The 15,185-nt window shown below is 42.8% G+C and overlaps 1 protein-coding gene across 2 annotated transcripts in view; it reads left to right on the top strand.

The window, feature by feature from the left end:
* The first annotated feature begins 497 nt into the window (after positions 1–497).
* znf804b (zinc finger protein 804B) overlaps positions 498–15,185 on the top strand; it is a 33,644-nt gene continuing 18,956 nt past the window's right edge. The window contains exons 1-2 of one of the 2 annotated variants that reach the window (XM_026184313.1): positions 498–642; positions 1,236–1,547. In XM_026184313.1, the coding sequence (XP_026040098.1) occupies positions 1,395–1,547 (153 nt within the window). In that variant the 5' untranslated portion in view covers positions 498–642; positions 1,236–1,394. Of the gene's footprint in view, positions 643–773; positions 1,076–1,235; positions 1,548–15,185 lie in introns of those variants that run through there. The other variant, XM_026184312.1, reaches the window with a different exon arrangement.

Raw genomic sequence — 15,185 nt, 5'->3', positions numbered from 1 at the left:
CAGCCCCGAGATTGCAAGTGAGAGAGATTTCCTCTCCCCCACCAGACGATGCCAGGATCTTATAAAACCATGACGCTTTAACTTTCGCGCCTTCAGTGTGTGTGTGTGTGTGTGTCGGGGGGGGGGGGGGGGCATGAGAGGGAGAGATGGACGTCAACACGGGTTGCCATCGGTGGGTTTAAATCTTTAAATCACATGCAAGGATATACAGTTCAAAATAGATTCTCCCATTTCCTTGTTGATGCGCACAATAAGAATTAAAGAAAAGGGAAGAAAAGCTGGAAAAAAGAGAAAGTGCGGGGGGGCTTCAGTTCGGAGTTACTCAAGCACAACATGCACTGAAGTGATCCCCGTCCATCCCAGACCCACGCGGACACGGACTGCATATTATAGTCTACAGCAGACAGAAATCCGGTCCGGTGCAGCCCCCTAGGAGAGAAAGCAGGCACACACGCACGCACATACAGATCGCGGGGGTGAGGAGGGGGGAGAGAAGAAGAGAGAGTGTGTGTGTGTTTCTGAGAAAGAATCTGAGCCACTTCCACCTGCCTGCGCTGGAGAACGATAATAACAACTAGCTCTGCTCTGGATGGATTTACCGTCCCTCCCTCCAAGCATCGCGGAATTTCATTCACAAGACAGGTGACTGTAAACCACTCTGCCAATAAATATAGAGCAGAAGGGAGGAAGGGGGAGGTGTGTGTGTGTGTGTGGGGGGGGGGGGGGGGGGGAGACAGAGAGGTCAGATGTTTTCCCTTTCTTTTCTGTTGGAGGTGCGTGAAGAGAAGGCGCACCTGCGAGAGTGTCTGCTGCACTCTTCTTTACTGAGAACTCAAATTGGGGTGCCGCTGTTGCTGTTTGGCTGAGGCTGCCTGCACTTTACAGACTCGACCAGTGGACAGGGGGGGGGACGGGGAAGAGAGAGCGAGAGGAGGGGTGAGCGAGAGAGGGGGTGTGTGTGAAACAGAGACTGGATGGATCCCTCTCTTCCTCTGGCACTCCACAGGCGCTCATTCATTTATTTAAGCCTGGCCGACGACAGCATGCCAAACGCAGACTCCAGCATCAGAGCTCGGTCAGTAGGCTCTAGCATCCTCATCTATGAAACTGTCTCTCATTCTTTTTAGTCTTTTTGTCTCTTCTGTGTTCACGCATTTACACGAACGCGCGCATCTAAGAAGCAGGTACAGTCTTAATAAACAGCAATTCTCCTCTCTTGTCTTTTTCTCGCGCAGACAGAGACTTTCCAACAGAGGACAGCAGGAGTGAGACCCCCCTCCTCTTCTCGCACCGCTCCGACAACGTTCCTACCTGCACAGCCTTCCAGCAGGACTTGACTTGGCGCTCATCGGACACCGCCGACACCCAGGACCAACGTGGGAAAAAAAACATTTATGGGCCCCAAACCTCGCGAGGCCCCCGGGATGGCGTGCAGCGCGTGCTACTACCTGGTTATCAGCTCCACACACCTGAGTAATGGACACTTCAGGCGCGTCAAGGGAGTCTTCAGAGGACCTCTGTGTCCATCCGCAAACAGTGACTCACCGGTAGGACAGCATACAGGCTCTGACAGATTTCTCTAGATGTGTGTGGGTTTGAGCAATCAAGTTTGAAAGAGTTCAAGTGAAGTGTTTTTTTTTCCCTCTATTTTTGGAGATATGGGATTTATAACGTATGTAAAGTTAAGTGATGTCATAGGAAGTCCAAGTATAGGGAGGAAAATGTGTGTGTGTGTCCGTGTGTGTAAACTGTGGGAGAAACACTCAAGTGCCCAGCAGACCCAGCCGTGCTGTCATACGGTACTGAATAGGTGAATATTTCTGCAGAGGATGATAATTTCCTGAGCCTTAAGGAGATTTTTTGATTTGGGGGGGGGGGGGGGGGGGGGGGGGCAGGAGATGTGAATATTTTAAGCTTAGGGAAAAAATTTGGTGTATCCAACCATGAAGCCATTGTCCCTCCTTGCCCCCTTCTCCCTCTCATGGCTATGGGAATTAAACGAATCAAATTACATTAGTTCTTTGAGGAGGAAATTAGTTGCCCTGACAAAAATAGGCCTAATTACCTGGGGAGTATTTGTACGTGTTTGTTTTCTCTCTCTCTGTATGTGTGTGTGTGTGTGTGTGTGTGTGTGTGTGTGTGTGTGTGTGTGTGTGTGTGTGTGTGCGTGTGTGTGTGTGTGTGTGTGTGTGTGTGTGTGTGCGTGTGTGTAAGAAAGAAAGAGAGAAAAACCAGTCTAGGCTTGTAGAGTATAGTTTCCTGACCTTTCCACGCTGCTCATGATTCCTTTGAGCCAAGAAACTGGCATTCAGTTGTAAACTGTCTTTCAGTGTATTTGAGGGTCTGTGCATGTTTGTGTGCACACCTGTATGGATAAAGGAATATGTGTAGTAGAAAGGGTTTTTAAAAAAAAAAAAAAAAAGAGTAAGAGTAAGAGTAAGAGAGCAATGAAAACAAGGCATAGAGAGAAGCAAAAGAAATGGCAGCAAATGTAAATATGTATGTGATATTTTAGACCGTGTGAATTAGGGTGGTCTCTGCATCTCCATATCTCTCGCCGTTTGTAGCCTACGTTTTGCGTTTTGTGTGTTGTACATCCAGGAGCTGCTCCAAGGGTCTCTGGTAATCACACATTATTCATGAGCTCTTAATGTGAGACGAGACAAACTGGCGGAGCTGATGACAAGTTTGATGAGAAAGGAGGAAAGGAGCAGCTGGTATGTGTGTATAAGTGCGTGAGTGTGTGTGTGTATGTGTGTGTTCATACTGAAGTCATTACCAGTCTGTCATGTTCGGCCCGCGTTCACTGTGTGATGGGAATGAGCGAACAGTGTTGAGCAGACACAGTCAGACTGGCAGAGATGGTGCAAGGAATATTCTTGCAAACTTTTAAACACACGGAAATGATTTCTGTGCGTCTGCCACACAGTTTAGATTCAGCATGCGCAGCACATGTTTCCATTTCTACAAATTAGGGCTTCTTCTGTTGTATTTGATCATTTCTCAGAACCCTCTTATCTTCTTGTAAGATCATTAAACACTCAGTCTTTATTGCTCCTGCAACAAGTTTAACCTCCTCCCAGAAATCACTCTAAATTCTCAAAGGAACTCTTACTTGAATTCATTTGAAGCTTAATGACTATTTTAGGCATGTCTATATTTTTAGACTAATGAATGCATAGGCTCCCGGGCAGCCATTCTTTTCCAAATTCGGCATGTTATGAAGAATCGTTGAACTACTTGTCACTTGTTTGGGATAAGTAATCCGTTAGAGTGTAGCATGTCTTTTAAAGATTTGTCAAACTTTCATGACACACATAGGATGAGCTTACAGTTGTTTCCCGCACACCAAAATCCGTTAGTATCCTCATCCTTAGCATTGAGAAAGTACGTGTGAAGCAGTTTAATACCAGATTATACATTGGGTGCAATTGGCCTAAGTATAAAGGATATATTGTATCCAGATATATGTTGTGTAATATCAGAGTAATTTAGAGGTTTCTGGAACAGTTCTGGTGCAGTTTTACCTTTTTCCAAGTTGTATGGAGGCGAGGAAAAACTCTAAAGAGGTCAAAGCTCCTGCAGTGGTTACGTAGTATATAGAACAACTTTACTGCGTGAATGACGCATATCACCTCCCAGGCTTCATTGGGGTTATTATGATAAAGGTTTAAAGCTAAGACATATCAGATGGTGGCAAGGATGTGTTCAAAGTTGCTAACTAATCAGTTTTATATGAATTGATGGACACGTGGGCTATGCTGAGATCTCTGCTATGTTATAAAGTAAGACTCAGAGTGAAAGTTAAAAGCAACATAATGTCTTTTACCTGCACCCAAGCACAGAGGCTCTGTCTGGGTGCCCAGTCACTCAGCAATAAAGACAAAGAGGTGCGCCTCTCTCCCCGAGCGACTGCAGAACAATATTGGAAACAGATTTGTCACGAGGTGGTTAATAAGATAAAAAAGTGGAAGTAAAATGTCATTAAAACGTGCTTTGAGAGAGCAGCACTCAAGCTGAGATTGGATACATTTCCACATTTAAGGAACAGATATCACATCACAAAATCAATAAGTAATAAACAACAACCCATTTGATTCTCTTTTCAATAAAATGCTAATAAGCTGTAGGTTTATATGTGTATATACAACAAACCTAAGCCATTATGATATTGGGAGTTTTCACCCTTTTGAAAATTCACATTAAAATAGAAACACACAGGTGCGATCCTGGCAAAATGCTACTTGATTTATACCATATGATAAAAGCAGAAACAATATGAAAACAGCAAAACTGCCATCATCATTTTATTATTCACACCTGGGATTTACCTGATGTGATACGGCATCATGGCTTCAGCATAAAAGCCCCATGATTATAAATAGTTGAACTGTTACAGTGAACCATCAAAACAGATATGACACTGAAAATTAGGAATCTCTACAGGCCACATTTCAAATCTGTAACCCTTCAAATATCATCAAAAAGAAGAAATCCCATCAAAGAAAACCATTCAAGCAAAAAACATGAGCAGCAGCTGCTCTGAAGATTCCCTTTCACCCGTAGTATACAGTAGATTCAAGCGTTCCTGACAAAAAAAAAGAAGAAAGAAAGAAAAAACATTGAATCCATAGCAGCTTACAGGCTTAACTGTAGCTGACCTCCATGTGAACAGACAGAGACAAGTAAAAATAGAAGTTAGAATTTTACTGAATACATTTTTTAGACTACAAGCTCTGTTTTTCAGGTGTTATTCATGGTACGAAGGACATCATTTACCTCCAAGGCCATGTCCAAACTAATGAACATAAATCTACATGTGGAAAGTTCAGCAAAACGCTGGCCAAGCATGTTTAGAAGGTCAAAAAAAAAACCTCGCTTTCAGATTTATCCATATTAGTTTAGACAAGGCTCGAGCCTGTCAGCATGATACAGAATCTGCGGTCGTGGTCAAGGAGTTCAAATGTGACTGCCTGCGTTAGGTGAAAGTTAGCCCTTCAGTCAGGAACCAGTGAATTGAACGCATCTCTTCAAGGTGGTTAAACATGCTGAGCAGCATCTTTTGCCCCCGTCCGTCCTGTTGTAGGGAACGCCACGCCAGGCAGAACAGCAGACGCTCTTTGATTTAGCTCAGATCAGTTGACTACAAAGGATTTTACAGCTGGGATTTGTCAGGAGTAACTTCTTGTGTCTACACTTTGATAAGGCGGCATTAAGCAAACACTGGGTGCCAATCAATGCACACATTGCCCCCTTTTTTACCACAAAAAAAAGAATTGTGTTTGTTAAAATCCTTTTGTTTTGTTGCTTAGTTAGCATCCACACAGTGTAGCATGGGAGATCTAGATTGGGATTTCATTTATTACTACTTTATTGCTACCAATTAGTCACTGCGATAGGCCCCTTGGATGTTTCTAACTTTCGGATCCTGCATGTATATTAGTACTTAATCATCACTGATGAGTCACTCCTAAATCTCTTGTTAACACCTCAAAGGTTTTTTGGTTTTTTTGGTTTCGGCGTCAACATTGAGGGAGGACAGCAGGAGCGAAAAGGTGTGTGCAAAGAGGACAAAGTCATGCATGATGCTTCTCTCAGTTCCAATGGATCCAAACTGTCTTTCTCTCGCTTTCCTTTACACACACACACATACACACACATTCACGGCTATAATATTCTACTAGAAGTGGGGGTGGACTGTGTGTATGTGTGTGTATGTGCATACTTACTGTTCATCCCCTGAAGACCACTTTGATGTATATTTCACTGCCGTTGCAGGAAACAGATCACTGGCTATCCAGCATGGTGTCAAAGTGAGTGCCAATGCGGCAGTGTGTGTGTGTGTGTGTGTGTTTGTGACTCCACATTTGCTCCCCCCTGTTTTCATTGATTCCACAGGGAGCTGAACAGTGTTTATGTAAATGAGGTGGCATTTAAACATATGCCCCGAACAATTACCTTGAAACAACTGTTTAGCTGCACAAAAACAGTGCCGTGTTCAGAGCGAGCCAAGTGGTTAGCTTTAAATATTAAGCCATAATAAGGGGACAGAGGTGAGATGAGCCAGCCGGTTGGCTATTTAGCTTGCTAGTTTTCTCGTGGATGCTAATGCATTCCACAAGAATCTTACCCAGGGGCCTTAAATGATGATCATAATAGTAAGTGATCCAGCCTCAGTGTTAAAAGGACTCAGAAGAGAGGATCAAGGTGGTAATTGCGGTTCAGCAAATGTCAGAAAGAAAAAGAGTTAAACGTTAGCTTGAGATGAAGAAATGTCTGTGAGAAAAGCTCAAGAGCAGCTGTTGACTTGCTGTGTTGTCACAGCTGCGGAGTCAAGGCTCTCTTTGCTGCAGTCGCTCACACAAAGTCTAATGTTATTGCACACATACACGTGCACACGCACCAAGTCAGCCATTAAGTGGCATTAGAGCCGTTTGAGAGTGAGCAGGTGAGTGCTGCTGAATGTGAAAGTTCTGTATGACTGGACCATTCCTGCTGACCACTGCAAAGTGCTCCCACTGATCACCGCTAATGTCCTCCATCACAGTTTACGCTCAACACTCTGGAGAGTGTGTGTGTGTGTGTGTGTGTGTGTGTGTGTGTGTGTGTGTGTGTGTGTGTGTGTGTGTGTGTGTGTGTGTGTGTGTGTGTGTGTGTGTGTGTGTGTGTGTTGGAGAGAAAGGTGGATAATTGGGACAGATGGGTGAGATAGGATGAAAAGAAGGAGGAGGGCGAGCAGGAGAAAGAGACAGTTGGCATCGATTTTAACACTCTCTCAAGCCTTTATTGACATTTCATTTAGCTAATGAATTCATTAGTGCTTCATAGCATAATAACCTCTACTTGATAACCAGGATGATTCCCCAGAGGAATAGTGCTGCCTATACTCTGCTGCTTCTCTATTTTCTGGCTCTTCCAGTTTGATTCTCAGCTTTCTTCATTTTATTTTTTTTTATTAATCCACCTTAGCTTTTTTTCCTTCTACCCTGCAAGTTTCTTCCCTGTTTGTTTGGAATGCATTGTGTAGCTTGTAAATGAACCCAGCGTCTGAGGTGACATAACCTGCCAGTCTCTTAACAACAGCGCAGCGTGCCCTCAGGAATGGAGAAATGAAGGAGATGCAAGATGTTTGAGCATCCTCAGCCTTTACTTATCTGTAGGTGCCTTTGTGCTTCTACTCCTGTGTGCGCGCTAGCTTTGTGGCGCTTGTTCATTGGAGATGGAGATGATCTTTATATATTTTACTGACAAGTCTTTATTTGTGCATCTTTGACTTGCTACCTCCTGACACACACACAGATGTACACACACGCACACACAGCTTTGACTTGAATGAATTCAACGACCATTTGAACTTCCACAAAAAAAGTATTTTTCAATCACAAAACGTTTGATGATTCATCCCCGAGAGATTGTATTTTTACACATTTACAACCTTCCATTTGGACTAAAAGTTCTACCTGACCTCTTTATAATTTGGAAGAATTTATTAACTCCAGTTTGGGTCCGATGTCTATGGCTTCGAGGGCAAAGATGCCTGCAGGGCTGATTTAACCTGCAAGGGCTTTGCGTAGGAGTGTGCGAGCATATCTAGAGGGCAAAGAGTGGCTGAGCGTTTGGTAATAGTTGTGGTAAAAGAATAGCGAGGGCCTCTCGTGCTGATTTTATAGCCACAGGATGAGCAAGCATCTTTAAAGCACAGATCTTGGCATTATACGCATGTTGTGGGAAAGACACGAATTCTGTAGACTCATACGTGTCTGCTCACAGGCACAGCAGATGGCCAAGCTCTCATTCTGTATATTACCTGGGGACAGATGTTTGTCTGTGTGGTCATTAGTGATCACAGCTTCAGATAATCACCTGGAGACACACCAGCACATAAACACACACTCACGTACAATTAGTGAGTGTTTGATAATTACTGGATGTTTGATGAACCATCTGGAACAGCAGCTCAGGCGGAAACTGAAAGACACGCTCATAACAAAATCATACACACAAATACCCAAATCATAGTAATCAAACGTGTATCATTGAGCTTGTGCTAGAAAAAAAATATATATGTGAAATTGCAAAAAATAAACTAAGACAGGTGAGAGAAGAGAAGATGAAAGCATTTTTGCTTCACAGTCATTAGGATGTCACGTCTCATTCTGGGTTCGGTCTTATCCTCTTTAATTCCCTTGACATGATTTTCTCTGCAGTATAAACTTTGCTCCCCGCCCACCCTCCCTTTTTTCTTTTAAACTATAATTTGCAGCTAGCTTTTGTCTTCCCCTCTAACCATTTCTCTAGCCACTACCTTTGCTCTCAGCCCCTTCTCCCTGACACACCTCTTATATCCATCTCCTATTGCTTCTCATCTCATCTCTGAAGCCCATTCATTTTTTAGCAGGTCAAAGGTTCATCTGTTTAGGCGTTTGAATTGTGTGTGTATGCGTGTGTGTGTGTGTGAGAGAGAGAGACAGAGGAGGAGCGATAGGTATGCTGTGTGCGTGTTTGTGTGCATATCTGTGTACAGTATGCCTGTACGGGAGCGTGTGGGTGATGGGAGTAATATTGCAGTAGCAATATTGCTGAAAAATCCTTCAAGGGACGAAAGTGCAGAGAGGGTGCGCTTTATTTGATGGTCGGTTTCTCTGTTCTTCAATAACCTCCGTTTTACTCCTCTGCCTTTTATTCTGCCACTCTACCTGGATTCATTCTTTCATATAGATTCATATAGGTGATGTAGCTGCAACTCGCTAAATACAGCCTGCATATTTGCATGTGCATTGCCTTACAGAAATTTGCACCTGCACTCTTGATTACCTGCGTGCGTTTTGGCTGCTGACACGGAGGCCAGGGTTAAGAGCAGCTCAGACAAATTAATTATCTCTCCTCTGAAGAAGGGATGACTCACTGAAAGAGAGGCTATGAACCAGCACCTCCCAGTTGAGCAGAAGCCCTGGAAATTCTCCCAGCTTAACGGGGACCAAGGGGCTCCTTCTGAATAAAGCAACTTGGATTTCTTTCACAGCTTGATCTTCACATCATTTTTTTTTCTCCACTTTTCATGTGCATAAGGGTGATTTATAAAAATAACTACGACTGAAAGAAATCGAGCAGGCACTTTGCATTTAGAGATCAAAGTGGCAGAGGAATTTTAATGCATATGAACAAGTTTTACTTCCCTGGATTCGTTGACATAAGATCAAGGCTTTCATGTTGTGCTTTGCTGTGCCTTGAACAGAATAGGCTGTTATGGTGCACTGCGATCTATGTGACTTATACTGGTGTACTGCTGGTACGCCAGTATAGTCACATAGACGGCTCAAAGTCATACCACATATTAAATTAACGGAGTGACTTAGATTACTGTAAAACATATGAAATTTAAAGGTTTCTCCATTGTCTAGAAAATAGGGATGTAGTGCTCTGCTATCAAGTTGCTATGATGGCACATGTACAATCGATCTAGTACAACATGGTTAGAAACCTTTACTTACTGAAAAAAGTCATTGTTGGGATCAAGGATTCAGAACGTTGAAAAGGGTATTACTGAGCTATTACCTTTCTTTTAAAGTCTCTGTGAACCTGATAAAATCATAGTACAAGCAGGGCAAAAATACATGTAGTATTATCATAACATCATATGAAAGTCCATGTGTGTTCATTCTTATGTGCTCTCATGTTTATGTATTACAGCAGATAGGACCTACTAGGACATTCTGATAGTGCAGTCGGTCATGCATCAGTAACAGTGCATCGAATTATATCAGAGTTACCTCCACCAGCAGCGTGAGCCATGATGCAGACACTAATAATTCATGCCGTTTGCTTGCGTCTTCATATCAACAGTGATGGAGCAAACAACCCGCCGTAATTATCATGAGCAGCAGCATTCCTGCGTTTAGCAGATTGGAGATGGCAGGCGCTCAGCTTAGCATTGTGCAGAAATGCCCTGGCTGCGTGCTGCAGGGATGGCAGGATCACAGTGGTCTACGAGCAGCCTCCAGCTACGCACTAGGCCTTGGCTAACGGCTTCATGGGCAGTGTGCCTGTTTCCTCTGTCTGATTGTGGTATGTATGTTTGGCATGTTTGTGTTTCAGCATTTTTGGACAAGCCGCCCCTGGGGTGGGGGGGGCTTTCTTACCCTTGCTGTGAGGTATATTCTTACCCTGTAGTACTGGATTAGTTTCAACAGTGAATGGGAAGACATGGAAACAGCAGGAGTGGAGGTGAATGGAGAGGGGAGGAGAGGAGATGAAGGGAAACCCTACAACGATGAGAAGAAATATGTTGGTGGAGTGCGTGTGTGCCTGCATGGCGTGGGTGCTCATCAGTTTCCCTAAGATTCCTCTGCCATATAACCCAGAGGCAAACTCAAACTCTGTAAGATCTATTTCTCTCTGCTTGTTTTTGTCTCCTTGTCTTTCACTCTCTCCTCTCCACTTACCTATGCATTGTTATACGATTGTTTAGCTTGAGTGCAAAACATGGTTGTCTTTCAGGAAAGGCAACACATGTTCTGTGCAGTCCATGGGATTTTGAGCATATTGTCTTTAATCACTGGGTATTGTAGGGTTGCAGCTGTTGAGTGCTATTGTCATGTACAGTATAACCTTTATGAATCTGTATTCACAGCTCAAATGAACTTGGCTCTTCAAGGTATGACACAAATGAGGTTTTTTGGGGAGGTTTTTTTGCAGAAAGCATTAAAAATTGTATGAGCCGTGCCCATCAGAGAGCAAGCCAACATGTATGAACTTTGTGTATTTGGCTGTTTGTGGGTGTGTGTTTGTGTTTATGCGCAAGAGTGTGAAAAATAGCAGCGTGTGATTTATGTAAATGAGTGTCATCGGCCGAGGAGAAGGCAGAATTCCCAGGCCTGATGAGTGGCTTAATGATTCATCAGCCTGGCTGAGGCAGGCATCAATAATGGATGACAGAGTGGGTCATGCAGGATTGCTCGCCCCTTGATTAAAGTGCTCCACAGCTAAACGCCTCACTTCCTCCCTCTTCTCACCCTACCTTCTATAAGGATAAATACAGAAGTGTGCGGTACATGCACATGCACACACACACACACACACACACACACACACACACACACACACACACACACACACACACACACACTTGTGCATGTGGTCACACACCTCTTCCTCAATCTCTTTCTGTACAGCTTAATGTCATCTCACCTCTCACATGCTTAATAAGCTCTCATCCCCTCCTCATCTCCACACTCTGTTTCTTTGGTCTTAATCCAATCATAGTGAGTAAAAGAGGCAGAGAAAGGGGTAGAGAGCGAGAACAAGAGGGGGGAAAGAAGAAGATGGAAAGTGCAGGAGAAAAGAAGAGAAAAGCACAAATTAGGGCTTTATGATTTGTACAGAAATGGAAACCTTCTCTCTGGAGATAAGACGGGAACATAAATGTTCCTTCTTTACCCACAACACACAGAGTGGAAGGAGCCATTCTGCCTCTGTCTCTCGCTGTAAGCTCTTTGTGGGTGTGACAGGACAAATCTCTGTCTATTAGGGGACATAAACCTCTAAACCCTGAGCTACACGGCCATACATACTAATGCAGCCGTACTGAGGGCTGGATACAAGTTAGGAATGATAGCACGGGACACCCAGAGAAAGAAATGAATGTGGCAAGCAGGATGTTGAAAGCAGAGAAGAGAGTCCTGGCGGGATTTCAATCCTGGCCAGCTCCAGGTCTTAACTGCTACAAAATCATATAGCACAGCAAAACCAGCTTTCAAAAAGTTGGACTGTTGTGCATGACAGAGCAATTCACTCAGCTGGCGTGTAAGTCCCCAGACAGTCTCCAATTTCAGCCTCTGATCTGTAGTATCTCTAGCCATCCATGCACTCGCACTGTAATGTGCCAAAGAAAAGATCACTCACTTATTGGACACACTCGTGTTATCCTCTGATAGCACAAATGAGCCAACACACATACAGTGAAACACTCACCTACATGAAAACTTCAAAAGAATCCGGAAGCACAATGTCTGAAAGAAAGCAATCATTCCTCAGCGACTCTTTCCTCGCGCGTACTCGCCACTCATCTTTGCAAGTTTCTGACTTGGCGAGACTTAGTCGAGCATTAAGAGTAGTGCGTAATCTTCGATCATATTAATCCTCTCCTTTAAATCTGTCACTTCCCAAACTGATTACCTTCATCTCCTTAACTTGTCTTTCACTCTAATCTGTATCATCGCACTCTGACAGATTACAGCCCTTGTTTGATCCCTTTAACAGATCCTCCTCAATCCCCTTTGAAGCAGTCAGTCAGCTGCCTTGTCTGGAGTGTGATTGACAGCACACGAGTATAAAGAAAACGTGGGTGTGTGTGTCTGCTTTATGTTTGCAGGTCTAATAACTTAACAGTGCTGTATATCCATTTATCCATGCAGAGTCTTCAGTTGTGTCTGTAATTTAAATGTCAAGAGTGTATCGTCCATATATTTCTACTTTTTTTTCTTTCTGCTATCTGGGAGGAGAAAAAAAAATTAATTTTGGAAGTGACATTTAGCAAGAGAGGAGAAAAGCCTAATAAGCCCAAGGTTTGAAAGACATATGACTGACAAGTGTTTTTAGTGCATAAAGAAGAACCAATAAGGAGGAAAAAATTTGGAGGAAGAAAAAATATAAATAAAAAAACTGACAGAAATGGTGGGTGGAGCAATCAGAGAGAAAACAGTGAAAGAATAAGAGATCATCACATCTCACCAGTCTATCCTTCTAAAGCTCTTCTGATATCATTTTCACCCCTCAGAGCAGCTTTGGAGAGAATCAAAGAGGAAAACAAGAGTTGCCAAAAAAAGAGACGGCACACAAAGCATTGACAATATACGCATTTAGAAACAGCAGAGACGACGGGTAAAGTTCAGCTCACCCACCATTGTTCTCACCATCCTTTGTCTCCCTGTAATTGGTATATGATTTTCGCTTTGATGTGCAGTGAAAGAACAGGAAGGGAATCTTTGTCTTTTTCACAGAAACAAATGCAAGTCCTTGAAGAGCACAGCGAGTAAGTGAGAGGTAGGATCATAAAAAATACATTCAAAGCCACAGTGGAGACCACAGTTTGTAGAACACCTGGGTATTCCAGGAATTTACATGCAGGCGTTCACGCTTTTGTGTTTGTGTCTCCCAAAGAGCGCAAATTGAATTCACAAAAATCCTAGAAAGCACCTATGGGTTATGTTTGTTCAAGTGGCGAAAATGTCTTAAGATGTCCTCTGCTTTTTGTGTCTGTAAGCTATGCTCTACCCGAGTGAATCAGTTTAACTCATGCCGCACAAGCCAGAGGCTAAGTTCACATTGTATTCAGGATAGTATGAACACAGAGAGATTGAGTGAGGAGGGTGGCGATGTTGAGAGGTGGACAGATTTTAAATGTGGGCACAGAATAGGATTGATCAATGGTAGAGCGCTTGAATAACTCCGTGAAAACAAGGTAGCCCTGTTGAATAGGGAGGAGAAATAGAGAGAGACAGAGGGGATGAGGGCAGGGAGGGGTGGACACATCAGCAGTGGGAGCTTTTTGGCCTTGCATTGTGATGGACAGGGAATTAAATTTTGATTGCTTGCTGAGTGATCGTTTGGTTGGGCCTTGTGACTAATCATAGATTTATGGCTTCAACAGGAGAGCACTGCAATTTGTCGATGCTACAGACTCCCTACTGTAGCCCGACACAAAAGCAGTGCAGCTATTTTGAGGCTTTTGAATAAAGTTCTTTTATTATTTTTTTTCCACTTCTTTTATGTTTGGGTGGTATTGCCTTTAAATCTATCAACAGAATATATATTCTTACAGATATGTTCAGACCAGTTTTTGCTTACAGCTGTAACATTGTTTAGAAATGTGTGAAAGCCAAACATACAGATAGACTGAAAGTATTTACATAGTAACAAATTCTAGGCTTTCTGATGTGCATTTTAATAAAACATAGACTGCAAAACTAGAATACTTGCTTCCAACTAGCTTGAAAGTCAAAATTTGCTATGGCCACTTTTATTCTTCAACACAGCCTGAACTCTCAAGCTTTTTTCATCATTTCTTTAAGTAGCTCTCAGGAATAGGTCTTCAGGCTTCTTGAAGGACTTTTAAAGCTTTTCTTTGGCTGTTTGCTGTCTTTTATTCTGCTCTTTGTCAGTATGATCCCACACTGCTTCAATTATTTTGAGGTCCGATGCCAATCATGACTGCAGGTGTTCCACTGTGTGTGTGTTTTTTATCCAGGTGTGCGTTTAGTGCAATGGCAGTGTGTTTTACATGATGCTGTCAACAATCAGGAGACTCTTTCCAGATGACATTGCATGATAGATCAAAAGCTGACAGTATTTTTTGTTGATTATTCAGTCCAGTTCTGACATATGACATAGAAACTGAACATTTAACAGTATTTCCTGAAAACCGTCTTTTGTCTGATCATTTCCTAATAACATTTACATTTACAATAATGGATTACACGGAGGTACGGAAAAGATTTCATCACAGCAGCTGTCTTTCTGAAAGAGCTGTAATTGAGTTTAAGGATATAATTCATCCACTGTTATCTTCTTCAGTGCCTTGCGCCAACACAATTCAGAGCAGCTATCTGAATGCTACTCCCACAGAGGTTGATTATCTTGTTAATATTTATACTTCTTCACTGCATACCACTTTAGATACTGTAACTCCTCTGAAAAAGAGAAGTACCTGATTTCCTAGTGTAACTCTCAAACACTCACCTTAAAGCAGATAACTCATAAGCTGGAGAAATCATTTCTTCACAAATAAAATTCTAACCATTAGAGAAAAACTTGCTCATAATCATCTCACAGATGTAACATTATGTACAGTTAACTTCAATAATTACTTCCTCCAAACCATCAACGTGTCTTTCAGACCTCATTCCTACAAGACTGCTCAAGGAAGTCCTGCCATTAATTAATGTTTCAATCGCAAATATGATCAACCTATCTCTAATAATCGGCTATGTACCACAGGCCTTCAAGTTGGCTGTAGTTAAACCTTTACTCAAAAAGCCATCTCTAGACCCAGCAGTCTTAGCTAATTATAGGCCAATCTCCAACCTTCCTTTCATATCAAAAATCCTTGAAAGAGTAGTTGTCAAACAGCTAACAGATCGCCTGCAGAGGAATGGTTTATTTGAAGAGTTTCAGTCAGGTTTCAGAGC

The sequence above is a fragment of the Astatotilapia calliptera genome, chromosome 11 (assembly GCF_900246225.1).
Source record: "Astatotilapia calliptera chromosome 11, fAstCal1.2, whole genome shotgun sequence".
In the NCBI taxonomy this organism is placed as follows: domain Eukaryota; kingdom Metazoa; phylum Chordata; class Actinopteri; order Cichliformes; family Cichlidae; genus Astatotilapia; species Astatotilapia calliptera.
Note: the sequence above shows the minus strand (reverse complement) of the source record. Positions and strands in the feature narration are given on the sequence as shown.